At 35.4% G+C, this 27,500-nt stretch overlaps 1 protein-coding gene across 1 annotated transcript in view; it reads right to left on the minus strand.

The window, feature by feature from the left end:
• LOC136028438 (A disintegrin and metalloproteinase with thrombospondin motifs 6-like) overlaps nt 1-27,500 on the minus strand; it is a 195,450-nt gene that overhangs the window by 27,321 nt on the left and 140,629 nt on the right. The window contains exon 4 of the mRNA XM_065706281.1: nt 16,848-17,024. Within this exon, the coding sequence (XP_065562353.1) occupies nt 16,848-17,024 (177 nt within the window). The remainder of the gene's footprint in view (nt 1-16,847; nt 17,025-27,500) is intronic.

Here is a 27,500-nt window from a genome sequence, read left to right on the forward strand (position 1 = left end):
GTTGGTATTAGCCAAGTGACATATAGCGATCGCAAATTCTGTCGGTCTGTCTGTCTGTCTGTCTGTCTGTCCCAGTTTTGCTACTTCAGGCACCTCCAGGCAAGCTAGGAAGATGAAACGTGGCAGGCGTATCAGAGACCAGACCAGGTTAAATTAAAAATAGTCATTTTCCCGATTCGCCCATCTGGGGGGGGGCAGTGGGGAGCCGGTTAATTCGGAAAAAATAGAAAAAATGAAGTATTTTTAACTTGCGAACGGGCGATGGGATCTTAATGACATTTGAAGTTTGGAAGGATATCATGTCTCAGAACTCTTATTTTGAATCCCTACTGGATCCAGTGACATTGGGAGGAATTGAGGGGGGAGGGAACCTAAAATCTTGGAAAACGCTTAGAGTTGAGGGATCGAGATGAAACATGGCGGCAAAACTAAGAACAAGTCCTAGATACATGATCGACATAACCGGAACGGATCCGGTCTCTTTGGGGGAGCTGGGGAGGGGGGTTAATTCTGAACAAATTAGAAAAATGAGGTATTTTTAACTTACGAAGGAGTGATCGGATCTTAATGAACTTTGAAGTTTGGAAGAATATCGTGTCTTAGAGCTCTTATTTTAAATTCTGACTGGATCCGGTGACATTGGGGGATCTGAGGGGGGTGGGGGGAACCAAAAATCTTGGAAAACGCTTAGATTGGAAGGATAGGGATGAAACTTGGTGAAAAAAATAAGCACAAGTACTAGATACGTGATTGACATAACCGGGACGGATCCGTTCTCTTTGGGGGAGTGGGAGGGGGGAGGGTTAATCCTGAAAAATTAGAAAAATGAGGTATTTTTAACGTACGAAGGAGTGATCGGATCTTAATGAAATTTGATGTTTGGAAGGATATCATGTCTCAGAGCTCTTATGTTAAAATTAAACCTTATCCGGTGAAGGGGATGTGGGGGGGGGGACCTAACTTCTTGGAAAATGCTTAGAGTGGAGGGATCGGGATGAAACTTGGTGGGAAAAATAAGCACAAGTCCTAGATACGGGATTGATATAATCGGAACGGATCTGCTCTCTTTGAGGGAGCTGGGGGGAGGGGTTAATTCTAAAAATTTAGAAAAAATGAGGTATTTTAACTTGCGAAAGACTGATCGTATCTTAATGAAATTTCATATTTAGAAGGACCTCGAAACTCAGATCTCTTATTTTTTATCCCGACCGGGTCCAGTGTCATTCGGGGGGGGGGGACTGAGAGTCTTGGAAAACGCTTAAAGCGGAGATATCAGGATGAAACTTGGGGGAAAGAATAAGTACAAGTCCAAGATAGGTGACTGACATAACCGGACCGGATCCACTCTCTTTGGTGGAGTTGGGGGGGGGGGCAATTCGCAAAAAATAGAAAAAATTAGGTATTTGTAACTTACGATGAAACTTGATATATAGAAGAATCTTATGTCTCAGATGCTCCATTTTCAATTCGAATCGGATCCGGGGACATAGAGGGTTAACAGGGGGAAACAGAAAATCTTTGAAACCAGAAATCTTGGAAAACGCTTAGAGTGGAGATACCGGGATGAAACTTGATGGGAAGAATAAGCACAAGTTATAGATACGAGATTGACATAATTGGTACGGATCTGTTCTCTTTGGGGGAGAATTTTAATTTGGGGGGTTGTTAATTTGGAAAAGTTCGAAAAATTGAGGTATTTTTAACTTAAAAACGGGTGACCGGATCTTAATGAAATTTGATATTTGGAAGGAACTCATGTCTCAGAGCTCTTGTTTCAAATCCCGACTAGATCTGTTGACATTCGGGGGAGTTGGAGGGGGAAACCAGAAATCTTAGAAAATTCTTTTAAATGTCGTAGATACGTGGCTGACGTAACCGGACTGGATCTGCTCTCTTTGGGGCAGTTAGATGGTGGGGTTCAGTGCTTTGGCGAATTTGGTGCTTCTGGACGTGCTAGGACGATGAAAATTGGTAGGCGTGTCAGGGAGCTGTACAATTTGACTTGATAAAGTCGTTTTCCCCGATTCGAACATATGGGGGGCTGAAGGGAGAGGAAAAATTAGAAAAATTAAGGTATTTTTAACTTGCGAGTGGGTGATCAGATCTTAGTGAATTTTGATATTTAGAAGGACCTCGTGACTCAGAGCTCTTATTTTAAATCCCGACCAGCATTAAGCCTCTGATTTTTTTTTTAAAGAAATCTATTGATTCTTATAATTTTGCTAGAGCTCATACCATATGAGCTCTTGGCTCTTCAGACCTCGTCAAAAGTGCCAAATGAGCTCTTAGCTCTTGTTTTAGAACTTCTAGAAAAGGTTGTTGCTCTAATTAAACGGCCCTTTGCTTCAGGTGTCAAACAGTTCATGGTAACGAACTGTAGTAAGGAGCGACCCGGCTCAATAGTAACCAAAACTCTAAAAAATTGAATTTTGATATCAATAGCTACATCAAAAGAATCGCATTTTAATGCTGATTTTAAATATATAAGTTTAATCAAGTTTAGTCTTACCCATCAAAAGTTACGAGCCTGAGAAAATTTGCCTTATTTAAGAAAATAGGGGGAAACACCCCCTAAAAGTCATAGAATCTTAACGAAAATCACACCATCAGATTCAGCGTATCAGAGAACCCTACTGTAGAAGTTTCAAGCTCCTATCTACAAAAATGTGGAATTTTGTATTTTTTGCCAGAAGACAAATCACGGGTGAGTGTTTATTTGTTTTTTTTTTGTTTTTTTTTCCCAGGGGTCATCGTATCGACCAAGTGGTCCTAGAATGTTGCAAGAGGGCTCATTCTAACGGAAATGAAAAGTTCTAGTGCCCTTTTTAAGTGACCAAAATAATTGGAGGGCATCTAGGCCCCCTCCCACGCTCATTTTTTTCCCAAAGTCAACTATCAAAATTTTGAGATAGCCATTTTGTTCAGCATAGTCGAAAACCATAACAACTATGTATTTAAGGATGATTTACTCCCCCAAAATCCCTGGGGGAGGGGCTGCAAGTTACAAACTTTGACCAGTGTTTACATATAGTAATGGTTATTGGGAAGTGTACAGACGTTTTCAGGGGGATTTTATTTTCTTTAGAGGGCGGGGCTGAGGGGAGGGGGCTATGTTGGAGGATCTTTCCTTGGAGGAATCTGTCATGGGGAAAGAAAAATTCAATGAAAAGGGCGCATGATTTTCTAGCATTACTATAAGAAAACAATGAAAAATAAACATGAAAACGTTTTTTTTAAATGAAAGGAAGGAGTAGCATTGAAACTTAAAACAAACAGAGATTATTACGCATATGAGGGGTTCTAAAAATACTTTAGCATAAAGAGCGAGGTATTTAGGAGGAGATAAATACCTCGCTCTTTATGCTAAAGTATTTTTAGTAATTTCAACTATTTATTCTACGGCCTTTCTGATTCAGGGGTTATTTTTAAAGAATTGGGACAAAACTTAAGATTTAGTGTAAAGAGCGAGGTATTAACGAGGATACAAACCCCCTTGTATACATAATAAAAATATAAGATTATGAAAGTTTGTTACGTAAGTTACTAATTTATAAGTTACGTATATTTTTTACTAATAAAAACGTTCGTTAAAAATTAAAAGTTCTAGTTGCCTTTTTAAGCAACCGAAAAATTGGAGGACAACTAGGCCTCCTTCTCCAACCCTTATTTCTCAAAATCGTCTGATCAAAACTAAGAGAAAGCCATTTAGCCAAAAAAAGAATTAATATACAAATTTCATTTTAATAATTTATGTGCGGAGAGCCAAAACCAAACATGCATTAATTCAAAAACGTTCAGAAATTTAAAAAAAAAAAAAACTAATTTTTTTAGCTGAAAGTAAGGAGCGACATTAAAACTTATAACGAACAGAAATTACTCCGTATATAAAATGGGTTGTCCCCTCCGTAATCCCTCGCTCTTTACGCTAAAGTTTGACTCTTTGCCACAATTCTACTTTTTAAAACAATTAAAAGCTTTAGCGTAAAGAGCGAGGGATTACGGAGGGGACAACCCATTTTATATACGGAGTAATTTCTGTTCGTTTTAAGTTTTAATGTCGCTATTTACTTTCAGCTAAAAAAATTAGTTTTTTTTATTTAATCACTCTCAATAATAGGAATAGAAAGTAAAACACTAGCGCAAAGAGCAAGTTATTGAGGAGGGGGAAACCCCCTCATATACATAATAATTTTCTGTTTGTTTCAAGTTTTAATGTTGCTTCTTACTTTCAGTTGTAAATACTTATTTTTATTTAATTCCTGCAAAACGAATTCTTTTTTCATTGGGGACTGATCCAGTAGTCATGGAAAATCAGATTGGTTATGGAACAGAACATAAGTTGTCAAAAATAAGAAAGAGGCTAACCCCCCCCCCGTATCACCTTATTTATTTGACTTAATTGTTCATTGTAGCTTCTATTCGTTTTAGTTTCAACTTCTACATTTATAGTTTATCTCTTTATTTCAGTTTATTATCTGATAGAAAATAGTTTGTGCTCGTTTTAAGTTCGATCTTTACTTCTCCTTTAAAAACTGTGGTTTTAAAACTTGTATATTTCCAATTAGAAATTCCTTAGTTGGAATTTCTTAGGGCTAAGATTATAAAAAAATAATAAAAAATTCGGATGCCGACAATGGCCCACATAGTACAGGTACAGACATCTGATTCTCCACTTTCAGCTGGGAGTACAATGTGTGGTTGGGGGCACGTTTCCCGTTTCCCCCCCCAACTAACATGGCGAGCATGGAGAATCAGAATTCCTACTACAAATGCATGTAAGTATAAATCTAGTTGTACAATCATCTTATAAAGGTGATAAGAGTGAGAGTGGTAATTATCGAGGCAAGGGTCTGCTCTCTTTAAGTAACAAATTACTTAGTAATATGATACTTTTTAGACTGAGAGACGCTGTAGACAAAGTTTTAAGAGAAAAACAGTGCGGTTTTAGAAAAGATAGAGGATGTGCCGACCAAATTTTCACTCTTAGGTTAACAACTGAGGAGTCCCTTAGTTGTCAAACACCTTTGGTCATCAGTTTTATAGATTATGAGCAAGCATTCGATTCTTTTCATAGAAGAGCTTTAGCAAAGGTCTTATCCTTGTATGGTATACCAGATAAAAATATTAAAGTGATTAGTGCTATGTTAGAGAATAATACTGCTGCGGTTAAGGTAGGAAATGAGGTTAGCAGCTGGTTTTGTATTAAATCAGGAGTTAAGCAGGGATGTGTTCTATCCCCCTTCATATGGATAATTTTGACGGACTTCGTCTTAAGGAGCACAGGAAAGGAATGGGAGACGAAGGAATCAAATGGAGAGGAAAAACTCTTGTGGACCTAAATTAGGCTGAAGGTTTAATCCTTCTAGATGAAATTGTGAGTATAATGAATAAACTTTTAGGGTTTTTTTGCGAGTTGAAGGTGCTTGAAAATTAATTTGATTAGGTTTGAAAATTAATGTTAAGAAGACTAAGTCACTAAGGCTAGGAATAAGTGAAGATGAAAAGGTGACGTTGGGTAACAAAAAGACTGATCAAGTGGGCAGCTTCACTTACCTTGGTAGCATCAAACAGTTCGTGGAACGAACTGTAGTAAGGAGCGACCCGGCTCAATAGTAAACGAAACTCTAAAAAAGCGGAAAATGATGCTAAGTTTGATGCTAAAAGATACATCAAAAGAATCGAATTTTTATGCTGATTCTAAATATATAAGTTTCATCAAATTTAGTCTTTGTCATCAAAAGTTACGAGCCTGAGAAAATTTGCCTTATTTGGAAAATAGGGGGAAACACCCCCTAAAAGTCATAAAATCTTAACAAAAATCACACCATCGCATTCAGCGTATCAGAGAACCCTATAGCAAATATTTCAAGCTCCTTTTTATAAAAATGTGGAATTTCGTATTTTCTGCCAGAAGACAAATCACGGGTGTGTGTTTATTTGTTTGTTTGTTTTGTTTTTTTCCAGGGGTCATCGTATCGACCAAGTGGTCCTAGAATGTCGCAAGAGGGCTCATTCTAATGGAAATGAAAAATTCTAGTGCCCTTTTTAAGTGACCGAAAAAATGGGAGGGCACCTAGGCCCCCTCCCACGCTCATTTTTTCCCCAAAGTCAACGGATCAAAATTTTGAGATAGCCATTTTGTTCAGCATAGTTGAAAACCATATTAACTGTGTCTTTGGGAATGAATTACTCCCCCACAATCCCTGGGGGAGGGGCTGCAAGTTACAAACTTTGACCAGTGTTTGAGGATCTTTCCTTGGAGGAATATGTCATGGGGGAAGAGAAATTCAATGAAAAGGGCACAGGATTTTCTAGCATTACCATAAAATAACAATAAAAAATTAAAATGAAAACGTTTTTTCAATTGAAAGTAAGGAGTAGCATTGAAATTAAAACGAACAGAGATTATTACGCATATGAGGGGTTCTAAAAATACTTTAGCATAAAGAGTGGGGTATTTAGGAGGAGATAAATACCTCGCTCTTTATGCTAAAGTATTTTTAGTAATTTCAACTATTTATTTTACGCCCTTTCTGATTCAGGGGTCATTCTTAAAGAACTAGGACAAAACTTACGGTTTAGTGTAAAGAGCGACGTATTAACGAGGGTACAAACCCCCTCGTATACATAATAAAAATATAAGAATATAAAAGTCTGTTACGTAAGTTAATTCTTTATAAAAGTCTGTTACGTAAGTTAATTCTTAAGTCACGTATATATTTTACCAACAAAAACGTTCGTTAAAAATTAAAAGTTCTAGTGGCCTTTTTAAGTAACCGAAAAATTGGAGGGCAACTTGGCTTCCCTTTTCCACCCCTTATTTCTCAAAATCGTCTGATCAAAACTAAGAGAAAGCCATTTAGCCAAAAAAAGAATTAATATACAAATTTCATTTTAATAATTTATGTGCGGAGAGCCAAAATCAAACTTGTATTAATTCAAAAAACGTTCAGAAATTAAATATAAAAAAAATAGCTTTTATAACTGAAAGTAAGGGGCGACATTAAAACTTAAAAGGAGGGGACTGGGTTGTCCCCTCCGCAATCCATCGCTCTTTACGCTAAAGTTTGACTCTTTGCCACAATTCTACTTTTTAAAACAATTAAAAGCTTTAGCGTAAAGAGCGAGGGATTGCGGAGGGGACAACCCATTTCATATACGGAGTAATTTCTGTTCGTTTTAAGTTTTAATGTCGCTCCTTACTGTCAGTTATAAAAACTAGTTTTTTTAAATTTAATTATTAGTAAAGACGGTAGGAGCAGTGATGTTAAACGCAGAATAGTCAAGGCTCGGGGTGTTTTTTCCCTAATACCCTCTGAATGGCTCTGAAGCATGGGCGCTTCAAAAAGCAGATGAAGATTTACTACATGTTTTCTAGACAAATTGCCTACGGACTTTTCTGGGTACCTGAATGACTGACCGTATTTCAGACAGTAGACTGAACAAAAAATAAGGTTCAATCCCGCTTTCTAAGGCTATTAAATATAAAAAACTAGTTTTTTTAACTGTAAGTAAGGAGCGATATTAATTACTCCGTATATGAAATGTGTTGTCCCCTCCTCAACGCCTCGCTCTTTACGCTAAGGTTTGGCTCTTTGCCACAATTCTACTTTTTAAAACAATTAAAAGCCTTAGCGTAAAGGGCCAGGCGTTGAGGAGGGGACAACCCATTTCATATACGGAGTAATTTCTGTTCGTTTTAAGTTTTAATGTCGCTGCTTACTTACAGTTAAAAAACTTTTTTTTTTATTTAATTTCTGAACGATTTTGAATTAATACATGTTTGATTTTGGCTCTCCACACATAAATTATTAAAATGAAATTTGTATATTAATTCCTTTTTTGGCTAAATGGCTTTCTCTTAGTTTCGATCAGACGATTTTGAGAAATAAGGGGTGGGGAAGGAGGCCTAGTTGCCCTCCAATTTTTCGGTTACATTAAAAGGCAACTAGAACTTTTAATTTTTAACGAACGTTTCTATTAGTAAAAAATATACGTAACTTAAGAATTAATTTACGTAACAAACTTTTATAGTCTTATATTTTTATTATGTATATATGGGGGTTTGTACCCTCGCTAATGCCTCGCTCTTTACACTAAATCGTAAGTTTTGTCTCAATTCTTTAAGAATGACCCCTGAATCAAAAAGGCCGTAGAGTAAATAGTTGAAATTACTAAAAATACTTTAGCATAAAAAGCGAGGTATTTATCTCCTCCTAAATACCTCGCTCTTTACGCTAAAGTATTTTTAGAACCCCTCATATGCGTAATAATCTCTGTTCGTTTTAAGTTTCAATGCTACTCCTTACTTTCAATTGAAAAAACTTTTTCAAGTTTATTTTTTCATTGTTTTTTTTATAGTAGTTTTAGAAAATCCTGCGCCCTTTTCATTGAATTTCTCTTCCCCCATGACATATTTCTCCAAGGAAAGATCCTCCCACATAGCCCCCTCCCCTCAGCCCCACCCCCGAAACTAAAAAAATCCCCCTGAAAACATCTGTACACTTTCCAAAAACCATTATTATATGTAAACACTGGTCAAAGTTTGTAACTTGCAGCCCCTCCCCCAGGGATTGTGGGGGTGTAAGTCATTCCCAAAGACATAGTTATTATGGTTCTTGACTATGCGGAACAAAATGGCTATCTCAAAATTTTGATCCGTTGACTGTGGAGAAAAATGAGCGTGGGAGGGGGCCTAGGTGCCCTCCAATTTTTTGGTCATTTAAAAAGGGCACTAGAACTTTTCATTTCCGTTAGAATGAGCCCTCTTGCAACATTCTAGGACCACTTGGTCGATACGATGACCCCTGAAAAAAAAACAAAAAAAAAAAAAAAAAAAAAAAAAAAAAAAACAAATAAACACGCACCCGTGATTTGTCTTCTGGCAAAAAATACGAAATTCCACATTTTTGTAGATAGGGGCTTAAAATCTTTGCTATAGGGTTCTCTGATGCGCCGAATGCGATGGTGTGATTTTCTTTAAGATTGAATGACTTTTACGGGGTGTTTCCCCCTATTTTCCAAAATAAGGCAAATTTTCTCAGGCTCGTAACTTTTGATGACAAGACTAAATTTGATGAAACTTATATATATTTAAAATCAGCATGAAAATAATTCTTTTGATGTATATTTTAGCATCAAAATTCCGTTTTTTAGAGTTTCGTTTACTATTGAGCCGGGTCGCTCCTTACTACAGTTCGTTACCACGAACTGTTTGATAATAAAAGAAAGGTTGAGATGGCTTGCGCAGGTTCTGCGGATGAAGGATGACAGATTGCCGAAGACTGCCCTTTTCGACCAACCGTCAAGGGCTAAAAGGAAAGCAGATCGTCTTCGTCTGGGATGGGAGGAGGAGGATGTCATAAAGAAAGATTTAAAGGAAATGGGAACTTCATGGGAGGGTGTAAAGAGGGAGGCTGTGAATAGATTGGAATGGAGGAGCGTGCGTTGCTGTGTTGGTCTCGGGTAGCTTGGTGCTGCGGTGCGTCATTAGTAGTAGTGGCAGTATTACAAAGTATGAGATAAAATGTATTCCCAATGTCACGAAGGATCAAATTATTCAACCGTCAGCCCGCAACAAAAAAGGTGCATCATACAAAATATAAAAAACTTAGAGAAATATTAGAAATATTTGGAGCTCATTGAGATATTTATCTATAGCAACTGAAGCTAATAATAGTTTTTAAAATAGTTTTTTTTTTCAAAAAATTTTGGACTATATATATTATAAGTTTTCCAAATTTTAAATTAATATTATTTTGCTTCAGAAATTGAGGAACAGACAAAAGAAAGGATCTAGGAAACAAAGCGAATAAGATCTTCTTCGTTCTTTCTAAATTAAAGACAATATAGAGAGTACGAAAGAAAAACAGAGAATACAGAGAGTAAAAGAGAGAAACCTTTCTGTTACTCTCTATATTTTCATTAAATTAGAAAAAGCAAAGATGTCGTATTTACTTTGTTTCCTTGATCCCGAAGTAGGGGCGTCGTTTGTGTTGGAGGGTGGGGGGACAGTTGCTCCCATTAATGTTGAGTAAAAATTATTATATACCCCTTGACTATCTGTATACGGACCCCCTTGCCCCTACAAAAAATGCTGTAGATTTGCCCCTATCCTGAAGCTAACTTATTGTCGAAAATGTGCCAAAAATGTAACAAGAAAAAAATAAACAGATTTTAAAAATTCAATGATTTGGCAAATTCGATGGTTAACCACCTATATGAAATGACATAAACATCCAAGTGGCATAATCATGCCCCGTCTAGTAGCCCTTGTCGCAGCTCGTATGAACAATTTGGAACACAAAACACTACAGCTGTGTGCAGAACTCGGACGGAGAGCTCAATGCGCAGAAAGCAGAAATAGAATTATGATGAATTTTTAGTTACGCACGATACATTTGTTATTTCTGTAATCTAAAAAAAGTTGTGGATATCAAAGCCCCTTGTCTCACGCAAAAGCTCCCAGCCTGAGTTGCACACGAATAGGAGAGATGGGGCTGCAAGATATTATTTCTGGGGAAGTTTTTTGAATAGATTCCCTTACATTAAAACACTTAATATGACATGTTTAATACGATAGCTCAGCATGAGGAAGGGTGGGGGAGGGAGAAATCCCTCGGGATTGATCTGAAAAGCCCCACAGGAAAAATTGGGGTATTACAAAGAAATTTCTCATCTTTCTTATTTTTTCGATTGCGCCCTCTCCTCCAATTCGTTCTTTTTTAAGTATTCAGAAAAAAAGGCGAAAATCAGTTTCTCAGAGGATAATATTACGAGTTTTGTCTTTTAATTCCTTTTTTTAACTTTGTCATAACCTTTGGCTTCACTTCAGAAACCTTGCCAAAGAATAGGGTAAACATTAAAAGCAAATACTCATTTGATGTTTTAATAAGTTTGTCACACATATTTGCTAAAAAGTTTCAGCTTCCTTGGATAGCAAATAATGAAGATAAATAAAAAACATAATAAAAACTTTTGGTGACAGCTCATTTTCAAAACTGTTTTAATAGTAGTGCAATTTTTATGTTTTTTTTTCTTGGCTTTTGAGTCGCAAACAACAGGTCTTTTTCTGTAAAAATGCGTAAAACTCGGAAGGCTATTTAAAGGACGGCTAATTAACAGAACGACGGCTAATTAACTAATTAAAAAATACGGCTAATTAACATGCTTAATGGATACGGCCAAGGCCGTATCCATTAAGCATGGACACTGTTTCTGTTCTGTTTTCAAAGTACCTGTTTCTGTCCAGTTTACGAAAAAAAAGAAAAAAAAACGAAACAGAACAGAAACGGATGACCTGTATTTTATTTACCTCTTTAGAAACAGGTAAACAGGTTTTTTTTTATTACCTGACAGAAACAGGTTTTGATTTATAGATTCCGGTGCCAGGTCTCAGATTCTGGACCATATAAATATATTTTTTTTTTTCTTTGCCATTATGTTTTCTTTCTCTATTACTATTTTAGCAACACCCTCGTTTTTGTCTGAATTAAATAAAAAAAAGTTTTTTTTTTAAACTGCAAGTAAGGAGCGACATTAAAACTTAAAACGAACAGAAATTATTCCGTATATGAAAGGGGGTCTCCCCTCCACAACGCCCCGCTCTTTGCGCTAAAGTTTGACTCTTTGTCACAACTTTACTTTTTAAAACAATAAAGAACTTCGATGAAAATTATATATTTAAAATCAGCATAAAAATTTGATTCTTTTGATGTATCTATTAGTATCAAAAATCCGTTTTTTTACTTTCGGTTACCATTGAGCCGGGTCGTTCCTTACTACAGTTCGTTACCACGAACTGTTTGATATTTACACTATAACTAGATAGGCCAAATCGGTTTTAGTTTGGTCATGGGATTTTGTTTAGGGGGATCCACTCCAAGAATCATTTAAATGTTTCAATTTTTATTTCTAGTATTTAATTGAAACTTCAATTCTCTTGTTTGTCATTAAAATGCATAATAAGTGTTGATAACGTCCTACTCCTTGCGTTTGGGATTCACATACTTACTGATATATATTAAACTGCCTTTATGTACAATACCATGCTGAATTTTCACTATTTTCGATTTTCGAAATATTTTTTTTTAACCAGCTCCAAAAAAAGAACTGACATAAATGTACTGAGAATTATGACTGGAATAAGTTGCATTTCGTACAATGCAAGTGCTACTTGTGGAACATTTATCTCTAAGCGTTAGGTTGGGTAATAGGATAGGTTAGACTAGGTTAAAATAACCTACTAAAATGTAAGAAAAAGGCTGAATCCTTAAAAACGGTGCGAGTTTGCATGAAATACCGTATGATTCACATTGTTACACTCTACTTTTCACAACTCTACTTTTTAAAACAATAAAGAACTTTAGCGTTCTTTAGCGTTTAGCATATTAATTTGGTGTTTCTCTATTTTTCAAAATAAGGCAAATTTTCTCAAGCTCGTATCTTTTGAAGGGTAAGATTAAATTTAATGAAAATTACATAATTGACAATCAACATAAAAATATGATTCTTTTGATATATCAATTAGTATCAAAAATCCGTTTTTTAGACTTTCGTTCACTGTTGAGCCGGGTTGCTCCTTACTACGGTTCGTTACCACGAACTGTTTGATTGGTACGAAGCATTGGCATGCATGGTATCCAGCCGGTCGCTTTAAACATTATTTTTGTTTTGATTTTTTTTTTATATTGATTTGTGCTTACGTTAATAAAATGTCTGAAAATTTTCCTCGAATTTAGAAAATACAATTTTCCAAGAGTGGCGGGGGGTACACACCGATAACCGTCTCCTATAAGGCTCTTTTGGGGATTCTGCCCGGTGAAGAAAAATCACTAGATTCCAGAAAAAATTACGACATCAGCACATAAATCACTAGATTATCGAAGAACATCACTATATCAACCAAAGAATCACTAGAATCATAATAGTACTAATCAGCCCAATGAACAGTTATTTTATTTCTTTACCATGTTCTATATAGGCGCACGAATGGGAAGAGTGTAAAATTACACCCACCCCCCTAGATATGGAAAGATACCTTTAGATTGGTGTTTCGTTTTTTCTCAAGCGAAAATTACCCTTGAAATTTTGAAAAATGCCCTTTCGCATCTTTATGCAGAGAATAGAACAAAATCCTTGCTTCCTCCCTGTATTTTCCTGATTTGGTACCCTGAAATTTTTTCCATAAAAATATAAAAAGATCATTTTAAAATTGTTGCTAGTGTCACAGTAATTACACTTTACTTTAGGGTTATTTTTCCATTTTTTTTATGGAAACCTGGAAAATATTCTCGTGGAAAAAATACACAAAAGTTTTTCTTCTACAAATCAGGGTGTTCGGAATATACATTTTTGGAGGGGGTAGGATACAATGAATGTCATTTCATGTCTGAAATTCCTCTTATAAAGCGAATTTTGGTCTCCTAGTACTGCTTATTAAAATGGACAACCATAAAAAAAAGTATACGTTAATACCGTTTATATGTGTTTATAGTTTTAGAGCCTTTCAACTATGCTGAACAAATGGCTATCCCAAAATTTTTAGACCTCAACACCTCACTCTTTAAGCTAAAGTTTTTTGTTGTTTTAAAAGGTAGAGTTGTGACAAAGAGTCAAACTTTAGCGTAAAGAGCAAGGCGTTGAGGAGGGAACACCCCTTTCATATACGGAACAATTTCTGTTTGTTTTCAGTTTTAATGTCACTCCTTACTTGCAGTTTAAAAACTTTTTATTATTTAATTTCTTTATTTCCTTATTTGTTATTTATTTAATTTCTGAACGTTTTTGAATTAATTCATGGTTTGATTTTGGCTCACTGCACAAGAATAATTAAAACAAAATTGTTATAGATAGATAGATGGATAGGTGTATTTCAAAAACCCATGGGCCATATACACACAAAAATATAAATAAATAACAAACAAGCAGGGAAATTAACAACAGTACGAACACGCACAAAAAAACAGAATTCAACACAAAAAGTACCTAATCTAACTACAAAAGAAATTAATCATATAAAACTTTTTCTTCTCATTAAAGATTTATCTATATATACTCCCACTCGAAATATTGTGGTTGGGTTACTATTTTGTAGAATACCCGGAAGCATCAAATTAATCCCATGCAAATAAATTTCCCGTAATCCAAGAGCACCGGGCATTTCCGGAGAAAATGATCCAAGTCTTCATCATCATCTTTACAAAGGGGACAAACATACCGTCTATCAGGACCAACTATCATTTTATTTTTGTCGAAAGTTTTTTGCCTGTTCTGGATTAGAAGACAATTTGCCCTAAGCTGAATCCGACGACGTAGAATCATAGCCGGTAAATTAAATTTAAAATAAACTTCCTCCCCAAAACCAGGTTTTGCCTGATTATAGTGTTGTAGGGTTGTAGAATCAAAAACCAGCCCTTGCCAATGCTGAATTTCCTGACTCTCTAATATAAATCGTACCTGGCTGTTATATTAATTTTTTTTTGCTAAATTGTTTTCTCATAGTTTTGATCGGACGATTTGGATAAAAACAAAGGGTGGGGGAGGAAGTCTGGTTGCCCTCCAATTTTTGATTACTTAAAAATGCAACTAGAATTTTTTTTTTTTACGAAGGCTTTTGTTAGTAATAAACATACGTAACTTACGAATTAACTTACGTAATGAACTTCTATATTTGTGTATTTTATTACGTAGACTATATGAGGGGTTTACCTCCTCGTCAATACCTCGCTCTTTACACTAGAGCTTGAATTTTGTCCCAATTCTTTAAGAATGACCCCTGAATCACAAAGGCTGTAGAAGAAATAATTGAAATTATTGAAAATACTTTAGCGTAAAGAGCAAAGTATTGTGGAGAAGACGAACCCCATTTTATACGTAATATTTTCTGTTCGTATTAAGTTTTAATGCTGCTCATTACTTCCAGTTAAAAAAAATTATTTATTTTCTCATTTTTTTTAATAATGATAGAAAATCCTGCGCCCCCTTTATGCAGATTTTCTTCCCTCATTATAAATTCCTCCATGGAAAGACCCTCCCCCGTGGTTTAGGACCACGGGGTCGATAATATTAACCCTGGGGAAAAAAACAAACAAACAAATAAACACGCATCCATCATCTGTCTTCAGTAAAAAAATACCAAATTCCACATTCTTGTTGGTAGGAGCTTGAAACTTCTAAAGTAGTGTTGTCTGATTCACTGAATCTGATGCTGTGATTTTCGTTAAGATTCTATGACTTTTAGGGGGTGTTTCCCCCTATTTTCTAAAATAATGCAAATTTTCTCAGGCTCGTAACTTTTGATGGGTAAGACTAAACTTGATGAAACTTATATATCTAAATTTAGCATAAAAATACAATTTTTTTGATGTAACTATCGGTAACGAAATTCGTTTTTTAGAGTTTAGGTTACTATTGAGCGGGGTCGCTCCTTACTCCAGAAAAAATGCTGCAATACTACTAGGTTTTCTCAAAAGTGCTACCCCCAGAGAAAGCACTACCCGGTGCAAGTGGCAATCCTGACGAGAAGTTTAATGAGAGACTAAAAGCTTAATGTTTTCATATTGGAGACCCATTCATTCTACAGACCCAAACCAAGAGATCTGTCCAGAGCTGCCAGAAACCGCTCTAAAGCCTATTAGTGTACTAGGCCACTACTAGTGTGCCGAGCGAACATGTATTTTTGAATGCAGATTATTTCGTGCGAAAGCAGTATGCCCCAACAAGGGGAAAGAATATTTAAATAATAAGCTTTAAGGCTTGAACAACCGATGATATAATTAACTTTACAATAATAAGCCAAAAACTTACATTTAGAACTTTTTCTTTATTGTTTAGGTATTCGAAAAACAGCCGTTTAAATAGCTGTTTTTTGAACAAAAATAATTGTTTACTGTTTCTACCAAAAACAGAACAGAAACACAAACAGGTCTTCAGTTTTTATTTTTTTTTACCTGTTCTGTTTCTGTTCTATTTCATTCAAGCCCTGTTCTTTTTTCTGTTTCTTTAGAAAAACAGAACAGTGCCTATGCTTAGTATCCAGGGAGAGGGGGAGTTAGGTGATTTGACCTCTCCCCCAAAATGATTGTCTGACTCGTAAAAACCTAACAAAAATAAATATAAACAAACTTTTTATGCGTTTTTTTTTATTTTCTTCTGTATATCCCCCCCCCCAGTCCCAAAGAAAAATCCTGGATACGACCCTGGCAGGTGCTAATCATTTCCAACTGTTTGTCAATGCTGAGAACTTTATTAGCTCAAATACTTGAAAAAACAAGAACAAATTACAAAAAAAGTCGATTTTGAATATAGCCGGGTATGAAAATTATGTGCTCCTTTAAAATCTTCTTCGATGGCAGAAAGAAAAACGTCCAATAGCTTCACAAACCAATGATGGCTACTTTTTCCTGTGGAATTAGGAGTAGAGGTGTTGGACTCAGTTTTTTGAGTGACCGGTTTTCAGTCAAAAAGGATCAACAGGTCGTTACTTAAATTAAATTTGATTTTCTTAACCATGTACCCCAGTGCAAATGGTGCGTTTGTGCCTATATAGGCCTCAGCCGGTTTGGTAATGCAGTTAGTTGTTAGCAGTATTAATAGAAGATAGTGCCGAAAACAATTTGTACCTCTAGCCTCTAAAACACCTACCTCTACCTCTAAAACACCTCTTAGCCTGATCATGATAATTCTTAATATCGAGATAGTTAAAATAACTTTTAATACTTTACAAGTTATAAATTTCAAAGTTAGTAGTTTAGGCAGCGCAAAACTATTTTAGGTTTAATTTAATCATAATTAATTATCTTCGTTACCTCCCTCTCCTTAATAACATTAATGAAGATAAATGTTACCTACCATTATATCCATTGAATCGCTTAAAGGACCTCGGGCCGAAACCATTTCCTGGAGTGAATCGGTGTCACCTCGGGTATAGTGAAATATTGTTGATAAAGCATCAAAATTTCCAGTCTGGTTAATTGTCCAGTATCCATTCAAGAAATAAACATTGTCTCGTGAGCTTCGTAGTGCTGGAAAATAAGACTATGAATGTCCTGGGAAAATTTCTCTATTGAGACAATGTATTTTTTCTTAGAACTTGCAATAACCAAGACTTGGAACACGCAACTAAATAAAGAACTTAAAAAGGAAAAAATATACATACGTCGTTCCAGCCAAGTACACTAGAGCTCAATTCCTTACGGGACAAGGTTTGAAATATAAGGAGCCAACAATCGTCAAAAAATATATATATACGAAAATAACGGAGAGAATCGTATAACGTTTAAGACTCTTGAGAGGATGGTTCTCGAGACCTCGTCCCTGCGTAGATACCTGTTTACTACTTAAATATAAATAGGGGTAAAAAAGCGGTCGTTTGAAGTACTTTTCTGGATCGACAACGCAATTTTTCAAAGAACTGCTGTTCAAGAAACGTAGCGGTATCACCACAGCTTAGATACAGTTATGAAAACTCCTACCTTGCCCATGAGAAGCTTTTGTTACAGAGCTCTGAACTTGGCGCCTCCTCCAAGCCCGCGCTCCAACGCGTAGATCGTACTACAACACCATAGGCGAGAACGCAATTTTGTTTTGTTGCATACACAGCTTAGATACCGATACCAAACTAACGTGAACATTGAGGGGTTTATTGCTTTTTTTGAAGACTTACTGCACATTTCTTTCATAATAACGTTTTGCAGGTCTAGATATAAAATGTGTTAGGTACAGTTATTTTGCATATTATGCAAGTAAGAATTGGTTTCTAACTTAACACTGTCCAAGTACTTTAAGACTTTAAGTACTTCTAAATCATGCCAGGAAATCCTCCTACTGTGCAAAATTTCCCTGGGCTAGAAAATTCCTTCCTCATAGAAAGATTTCCCTGTGGACCCTCCTCCCCCCAAGAACATTCATTCTAAAAAAAATTGCCAATCGGTCTTTACTTATAGTTTCTTACCAGGAACTTTTTAATAGAACTTTGTTTCTGAAATGTCCTTTTATATAAACCCCTTTATTTAAACTTTTTATGCTCAGAAAGACAATTAGTACCCACCTTTTTATTATAATTCCAGTATTTGATATGAATTTATGCTGAATAGATTACTTTCAAGGTTCCCATGGTCAAGTTTTTGTGTTTGTGTTTTGTTTTAGATAGTGTGTATTCTTTTTTCTCTCTTTTTTTCTTTTTTTTGTAGTGTGTACGTGTTTTTATTTTCTGTGAAATACCTGTTCTTGGCTTAATCACGAAATAAAGTATCTATCTATCTATTTATCTATGGTCAAATTCAATATGATATTCAAGAAATTTCAATCCACTTTTAAAGTCCAAACCATTTTGATTAATAGCCTATTTGCGTCAAAAAAGTAAATTTTTTCTACTGAAAATTGCATAAATCTTAATAGCTTCAATAATTTGTTTGAGTTCAATAAGCAAGTCACAACTCAAACAGAAAATTGATTTTTTTTTTTTTTTCGACTTGCTTGAATTCAATAAGCAAGTCACAATTCAAATGGAAAAATGTTTTTTTTTTTTTTTTTTTTTTTTACTTGTTTGAATTCGAGCAAGACATTTTGTTGCAAATCACATTTTTCTTTTACAGTGTGGAGGTAGAAAAAAGAGGGATATCTTTCTTTTTATTTATGCCTAGATTTGATTCAATCTTTAGTTCAGGTCCGTGTGCCACACTGTTTTTCTGATTGGAAGATATTTCTTACTCAGGTTTCTTCTGTCGGCCGTTGAACTACTAGTGTTACTACTACGCCGTTGAACTACTGATTTCCACCATGAAGAAGTGCAGTCGTTAAGAGGTGTCATATTATTTGGGATAATTTTTTTTTGCAATTTTCTGTTCTTGTAAAATATTAAATAAAAAAACTAATTTTTTTAGCTGAAAGTAAGGAGCGACATTAAAACTTAAAACGAACAGAAATTACTCCGTATATGAAATGGGTTGTCCCCTCCGCAATCCCTCGCTCTTTACGCTAAAGCTTTTAATTGTTTTAAAAAGTAGAATTGTGGCAAAGAGTCAAACTTGGTTATTCATAACGAAACATTGTTTATTCATAATTTTCGGCCTTTCTTAGCAAAAAAAGTTGACTATAGTGTCGCTGGCCCATAAGTTTTCCACCTATGTGCATGAAAGTTTGTGTAAAATATATAAACAGTATATATATTATTTAATTTAATTAATTTACTGCTTAATTTAATCATAAAAAGGGCGATACAACTTTTTCCTGCAACTTTCAAAATAAAGAGAAACACACAACAAATACGTGCCCAAGGAAAGGGCTTGAAAGGTGAAGTCCCCTAAACTTTACGAGTTTTAAGTAATCAATGCATTAATTAAGTATATGCATTTAATATGCAATTTGGGCACCGAAAACATGCTTCTTCAAACGAAAAATAATATATGAGACAAAGAGAACAATCAAATATTGAAAATTAAAATTAAATATTTAATATTTAAAATTAGCTATTTAAAATTAGCCCTAAATATTTAAAATTAGCTAGAACTCTAATGATGACTTGAATAAAGTTTTTGCTTAATATACACATGTCATCATTATAACAATATAAAATGGAACTCCAATCCAAAATTTATGCAATTCCAGAAGTTTTGTATAATACCCTTTCCTAAAGACTTATGACCGAGGAAAGGTTCAACATACATTTTTTTTTTTCTGTGGAAAGAGAATGATTTCCAGATTTCTTAGAGATTTGAAGATATTTCTGGGCCTAGAGTTTCTATTAAACCTGTCAACTGAGCAAATTTTGAGCTCAGAGCCAAGACTTTTTTCCGACTAAAACTGATCAAAGGAAGACCCATTTAACTAAATTATTAGAATCTTATATTAAAATTTCAGGGACTTTTCTTAAGCTGAGTATTAGAAAAACACATCTGAAAAACCCGAATCTATCCGTTTGAGTTGCCAATTTTGTTGACGAAAGAGGGAATCGTCCTAAAGAGGGAATTTCTTGTGAAAGGAGATGCTACGCAGAATATTCTTGTTTACAGTCGGAAGGCGAACAACGTAGCTCCAATTCGATACAAGGGGCACAAAAGTGTGCCAATTAGTCTTTGAGCTGAGGGTGCTGGAATTTTCTTCCAAATCGAAGGACAGCAATTCCTCCTTCTAAGAAGGAGATGTTTCCCCTCAGGACTCTCATACCTCTTATAAAGTAAATATGCATTAGCAAATAAGACTTGTGACTAAGGATACACTTAAAAAGTCTATATCCCTTTTTAAACCATTTTCAAAAAAAAAAAAATGAAGATGCACCTTTTGTTTCTGGGCATGACAGATTTCAAGTCATTTTTGAAACCATGAACTTAATATATTTAAAACCTTTAAGCATGAAAAGTATGCACATGACCCTTTGATATCATGGAACGCCAGAAAAAGATATCTCCACCCGATGTGTTATGCTCGTATACCTTAAAAGTAAAATATCTGCACGTCCTTGAATAAAGTTGGCTTTCCGGTGTCGATATTGAAGATCAGATATGTCTCTTCTATACTAAACTAAATATCTTTTTAAAATGAAAGTAAAGAGGCACGTTAAAAACTTAAAAAAAAAAAAATTATCCTATGTATGAGGGATGGTGCCCCTCAAGGCTCCCATTTTTTAGAGTAAAGTTTGATACTTTTATTTGAATGCTTAAGAAATGAATACTTTAAAACAGATAATTTCTTAAACCACACTGCCTTTCCAATTACAAACAAAGTGAAACGGAATGTTACACCCGTTTTTCTATATTTTCATTTCCTTTTATTTGTATACTTGAAAACAAGATTAATGTGACAAGAATTTTTTGGTACATATTGGTTATAGCGACTCCATTCAAGAAGTGAAGTTAGTTTAATCCTAAAGAAATGTACCGACATATGATGAAAATATATTACTTTAGTAACAAAATTAAGGTAACTACAACAAAGAATTATGGAAAGCAGGCAGACCAGAACGCAACAGATTAAATACCTAACCGAACCAAAATGCCAACTCTATATATTAAATATTTAATTAAAATGTACCTATATAGTAGTTTATCTCACTGTGCCTAATCTAACTGTCTCCTAATACAAACACATAAACCGGTTTTACGCAGACAGATCAGATAAAACTTCTTGAGTGGGGTTGGTATTATACATAAGTACCCTTTTTTATAATGTTCCGGGAAAGAAGGTTAATTCAATCGTACTTGCTTTAAACAAAAATTCTAGTCCAAATGTTGTAAAAAGTTATCGGCTATAAAACATTTGTTTAATTTCTAACCGACTAAAGTTGTTGCATTCAAATTTCCAAGGAAACATTAATAAACTTCAGCCCAACGGACAGAAGAATTAAGGGAAGGCGGCAATCCCCTCATATTAAGGATAATTACGATTCGACTTTCGGTGTCACTCTGCTTCTCCATCCAGGTCAATCCTAAATCTAAGCTGTTCTGCCACCCCTTCGAGCCCATTAATTTAAGCTCAAATTTAGTCAATGCATAATAAATTAAATAAATTTCAATGTCACTCACAGCAATCGATGTTTCTTACCATGGACTAACTTTCTAATAGCACTATAAAGATACCGGCATAGGAGAACCTCCAATTTCCTTAGCAACGAGATAGCAACTAAGTTTAGGCGGCACGAATGATACCGTTCTTCTGCCTTAGGTCTAAAAACAGAAATCAAAATAGCAAACTTAACCTAAATCACAAAAAGAAATGGTTCGTAAAAGTAGATGGCAGTACTTTCGGACCGATGGAAAAAGGTTACCTTTTTGGGGCTCTTAATTTTTCTGTTTGGGATCCCAAGAAAAAGTTCTCGCAAAGGGGCTAAGAAATTGTCTTACATTTTAATTACTTCTAGATTATCTTCGAGCTTAATTTGAAACTCTTGCCTCTTAGCTTGCATGCTTAAATAGTGTTCCACCCGAAAGCAGAAACCTGGCGCAAAGAAGCGAAAGCTTGGCGAAACAGCCTCAGGCAGTGCTTTCTGACAGATTATAAAACTTCACTCTAGATCTGACACTGCTGGTTCTGGATCAAGGACAAGGGGAGATCCTTCTTTTTGGCCCCAAGCAAGAATTATGCAAAGCCTTTCAAAAGTAAAAGCATATCGATCAGTTCGGCCAGATGTCCAAACTATCTCAAAAACCAAGGACGTTGGACTCTAACCACTTTCTCGCCAGAAGCTTAAGTAGTTGCCATTGGGGGAAAAAAGAAATCCGAAGCAATGCTTCCGCAAGGCATTAGCCTGTCTTTATTGATAACAGGGGATGATCTAGAGCAAAATCTTGGGAGGCACAGTGTGGCAAGGGTGCCAGTAAGCAAAATGTTGGGAAGGGGGCCAATATGACTAGGGCGCCAGGAATTGACAAAATTGACAATTTTTTTAATAAAAAGAATGAAAAACAGAGAAAAAACCAGGAATGAAGGCGCCGAAAACATCTCTGGGTGGTACCCCACCCCTGGATCCACCAGTGATTGTCAGAGACTTAGCATGAGCATCGAATGGCCTGTTTTTTAGAAACTATTCCAATATGATCTATAGTTTACGTCATGAACTGTATTTAAAACAATAGCCACTGTATTGAGAGATCGTGTTTAATCTAGTCAACATATATTTGAAATCAAATAGATATTGATTCCAATCTGATCAGAACTTGCTACTGGAACAAACTTCCCTTTAGATAACTTCGTTCCTTGAAGAACTTAGTTGGCCAAGAATGATGAGGAATGAATTGGAATCATGGTCAAACAGTTCGTGGTAACAAACTGTAGTAAGGAGCGACCCAGCTCAATAGTAACCGAAACTGTAAAAAACGGAATAGCTTTTTATAACAATAGCTGCATCAAAAGAATTGCATTTTCATGCTGATTTTAAATATATAAGTTTCATCAAGCTTAGTCTTACCCATCAAAAGTTACGAGCCTGAGAAAATTGTTCTTATTTTAGAAAACAGGGTGAAACACCCCTTAAAAGTCATAGAATCTTAACGAAAATCATAACATCAGATTTAGCGTATCAGAGAACCCTACTGTAGAAGTTTCAAGCTCCTATCTACAAAAATGTGGAATTTTGGATTTTTTGCCACAAGACAGATCACGGGTGAGTGTTTATTTGTTTTTTGTTTGTTTTTGTTTTTTCCCCAGGAGTAATCGTATCGACCCAGTTGTCCTAGAATGTCGTGAGAGGGCTTCATATAATAACAACTATTATAGTTGTTATTGGATAACAACTATTATAACAACAAAGACAATGCCACGTCCTAATGACGTTTTGTCACTTTCTCAGCAGATTAAACTAGACTGTGAGAAAATATAAGTAGACACTAATAAATCTTACGATCTAATGAAGACGATGAGTATCATTCAACATCTTAGTATCTTACGTCGCTTAATAGGTCCTGACAAAAAAAAAGAAGAAAAATGTGCGAAAAACCCTAGAAAGCTTACAGTTGGATTGGATGGTGTGGCATATAAAGTACTTTAATTAAAAGTTTGAAACCCAGAAGAAAATCTAGCTTTTATATTTTACTTCAAGACAGACACGTAAGTATGAATTTATTTCGGGGGGGGGTTGATCTAGTGTTGTCCATTTCTTCTGTTGGCATGTATAACTACAGTGCAGCTTTATAACCATAGATATGTTGTACGAGATCAGACTTGTAATCATGGTTGTAGTGATAGGTGCAACCTAGTAAGGAGCGAACCACGGGCCATTTCAGTCACAAATGTGATTTTCATAAAACTACCTAGTGAGAGAAAAAATTGACATTTGCGGCTGATTCCAGAATGGTAAATCAGTATTTCGATCAATCGTAATAGTAAAATGTTATTACAAAAAGAAATTTATAGGAATTCTGAATAAGTTCCTGAAAGCCCTCAAAAATACCATCGAATAGAAACAAAAAGTACATCACGAATTTACCATTGCCGAAACCCCTAAAGATATAAAGTCACAGCCCCTTTCCCCACCACGAACAAGAAGGAAAGTCACTTCTGTGGATGGAAAGCACTGATGTGCATCCTTTTTCCTTTTTTTATCCACCACAGTGTGGAGCAATGGTACATTGGAGAGCCTTTTAATAGCTTATTTGAAAGCTAATTTTTATATCTACGTGTTTTCAATAAACTTGACTTGACAGCATCATCATAGAGTGCCCTGTGGCACCCAAAAAGGCACTATGGGTAACATTTCTGAAGTGCTAGGAAGCATGAAAAGGGTGCAATCGTATTCGCCAGGGTCAAGAACATTAGCTTGAGAATTAAATCCCCTACATTGTATACTCCTTCTCCCAGCCCCCTTATTAATTTTCATAAGCTTTCGGCTGACTAACAGAACTAGTTAATTCCAGTGGCTAGGCTAGTGGGGTAAATTCATGAAAATTTAAGGAGGGTTCAAAATATATTTTTAGTATCTAGAGGTAGGTAGGTAGGTAGATAATTTTGTTCAAAAACAATGCTATAAACTTTCATTCATCAGCTGAAATAAAATAGGCCACAATGACCTGTAAGCACAGCTGACATCAAATACGATCCGTTTCTTTAAAATATTTCAATTATCATAAAAAAAATAAATAAATAAGATAAACAAACTACAAAAAAAGAAAACAAAAATAAAAACTGATGATCATTTTAACAGAATGGGGGGGGGGGGAGATACCCTTCTCTCGGTCTTAAATACTCAACATTAGTAATTGTTCAGAAGATGGGCCTTGAGACGTCGTTTCAGCTGAGGCAGACTTTCTGATTCCTTAACTAGCTGCCAGAATCATAAAGTCTGCTGAGGAAGGATAAATTTTTGGTTTTGTTAATGAAAATACCAAAAAGGGGCATTTTTCAATGATAATCCACCAGGAAAGGGTATTTTCAAAATCTAGATGGAGGCAACAAATCTAGACGGGCTCAGGTCTAGCAAAAAAAAAAAACAACAAACAAATGCCTTCTTGACCCCCAATTAAGCTCCACCTTACCAAGTTTGCTTGAGTTTTATAGAGAATCAGAAATTGTGTAGTAGAATTTATTTATTTCATGGCCGGTTTAAAGACTATTGAGAGTATATAGAGTATGTATGAGAGTATATCTCAATAAACAAACAAAGTCTTATATTTTCTGCAGGCCATTTAAGGATATGCCTGCTTATAAGCCTGTTTTGTTGCGTCAATTTTCTATTTTGATTAAGGCGCCAGTTTTTTATCACTCTACAAATGTAGGGAAACATCATGAGCCAGTTTCTTTGATACAGTTTGTGTAAAATATATTGAATAAACTACGAAGCAGTAATTTTTGTTCATTTTAAGTTTCAACTTTTCTCTTTACTTTCAGCAGATGAACATTGATTACGTTCAAACATTTCAATTAATTACCGGAAAATAAGCGATCCAAGTCATCACGATAACAGACATAAGGCCAACCAAACGTACCCTATTTACCCATGTCAAAAACAAATTCTAAAAGAATGTTAGTTACAAATAATCTGTCATTATTGAAAGCCTAAATAAAAGTAATTCATACTGGACATTCAATTTTTTACGAAAATTAAATAAAAATAGCTTTTTCAACTGTTGGGGCAACATTAAAACTTAAAGCGTGGCTAAAGTTTGACTTTTTGTTCCAATTATTTAAGAATGACTCTTGATACGCAAGGACCGTTTAACTAGAATAATAAGCTTTTTACAAATTCAGAAAACACTTTAGCATAAAAAGAGTGAGGTAATGAGGAGGGGGCGACTCCGTCATATATTTAATAATTTTTGTTTGTTTTACATTTTAAGGTTTCTCTTTACTATCAGTTGAAAAAACTAGTTTCTTAATTTAATTTCTGATAGTTCTTTTTTAATTAATCCTGTGAAATCCAGCTCCTCTCCCATGGAAAATTACTGCCTCCAGTAAAACTCATCCATGGAAAGATCCTCCCACGCTAGCATCCTCACCAGAACCCCTCCCCCGAAAACATCTTTATACTTCCCAATAGCCAACACTATATGTCAGCAATGGGTAAAATTCATAACTTGCAGTCCTTCCCCGGGGGTAGAGGCGGTTCTAGTCCTCCTAAAAGACATAGTTATTAGATCTTTCAACCATCCTGAAAAAAAGGCTATCTCAAAATTTTGATCGGACAATTTTGGGTAAAAAGGGAGGGGGCTTGAGGGGGAAGCTGCCCTCCAATATTTTGGTCACTTAAAAGGAGCATTAGAATTTTTGATTTTCGATCAAATGAACCATCTCTTGATCTCCTAGGATACGATCACCCCTGGGGAAAAAAATAAACAAAAAACAAATAAAGCAAAGCAAAAAAAAAAACAAAAAAAAACAAACAAATTCGATACGATCACCCCTGGGAAAAAAAAAAAAAACAAATAAAGACGCATCCGTGATTTAGCTTCTGACTCAAAATTTCACATTTTTGTACATGGGAGCTTGGAACGTCTATAGTAGGATTCTCTGATACTCTGAATCTCGTGGTGTGAATTTCATTAAGATCGCTTGAAATATTAGGGGTGTTTCTCCCCTTTTTCAAAAATTAGGCAATCTTTCTCAGGCTCGTATCTTTCGATGGCTAACATTAAAATTTATGAATTATATATATTTTGAATAAGCATCAAAATTCAATTCTTTTGATATATCTATTATTAACAAGACTCTGTTTCTTACAATCTCGGTTGCTATTGAGCCGCACGTTCTGCTTTCTAATAGGGATACCTAACTCACGGACAAAGTACTAAATAAACCAAATAATTAAATGAAACAATAAACTTATTGAGATATACATTTATCAGGGCTGGGAGACCGGATGATCGATCATATAAGACCCATTCATAAATCTGATAAGAAAATTATGGCGAGTAACTATCAATGAAATAACATCACCAATCAGGAACGTATGAAGGATTTTTTCGGAGGGGGGAGGGGAACGAAATTCGGGGTGGGGCAATAATAATAATAATTGGGGGATGGAAAAAAAAAGTTTTATTTAGTAATTTGAATAAAATTGCCAAGAAATTGGAGAAAATTTATGATTTCAGAGGAGGGGATAAGGTCCCTCATGTTCTTCGAGATGGGGGTTTCTTGCCAATATTTTGGAGTGGGGTGAGGGACAGTGTTATGGCTCTGCAAGCTCGGTCGCCGTGAGTTTGAGGAGGTATTTACTATGACCACATTTCCATGACGTATAAATGACAAGGGAAAATAAATTTTTTTCAGGGTCAAATAAAAGGCTTCTCTCTATTGAACTATAATTTATATGAGTTTGGGAAGCTTTCCGTTGAACAGATTCCCACAAAACATGTCAATTTCAAATGCCAGATGAGGCGGGAAGCGCTTGGTCCTGCTGCGAGTTCAAATAAGTCCCCTTTCCCTAATGCTTACCGGTCAATTAATTAAATGGACTAGAAAATTTTGTCCATATCACAATATTTGCTGTAAACTGCTGTGCGTGTTACTCAACCCCCTTAAACTTATAACCCATTTAACTTGATCCTCTTTCAAATCAATCCCATTCAACCAAA

Source organism: Artemia franciscana, chromosome 6, assembly GCF_032884065.1.
Source record: "Artemia franciscana chromosome 6, ASM3288406v1, whole genome shotgun sequence".
Taxonomy (NCBI): Eukaryota; Metazoa; Arthropoda; class Branchiopoda; order Anostraca; family Artemiidae; genus Artemia; species Artemia franciscana.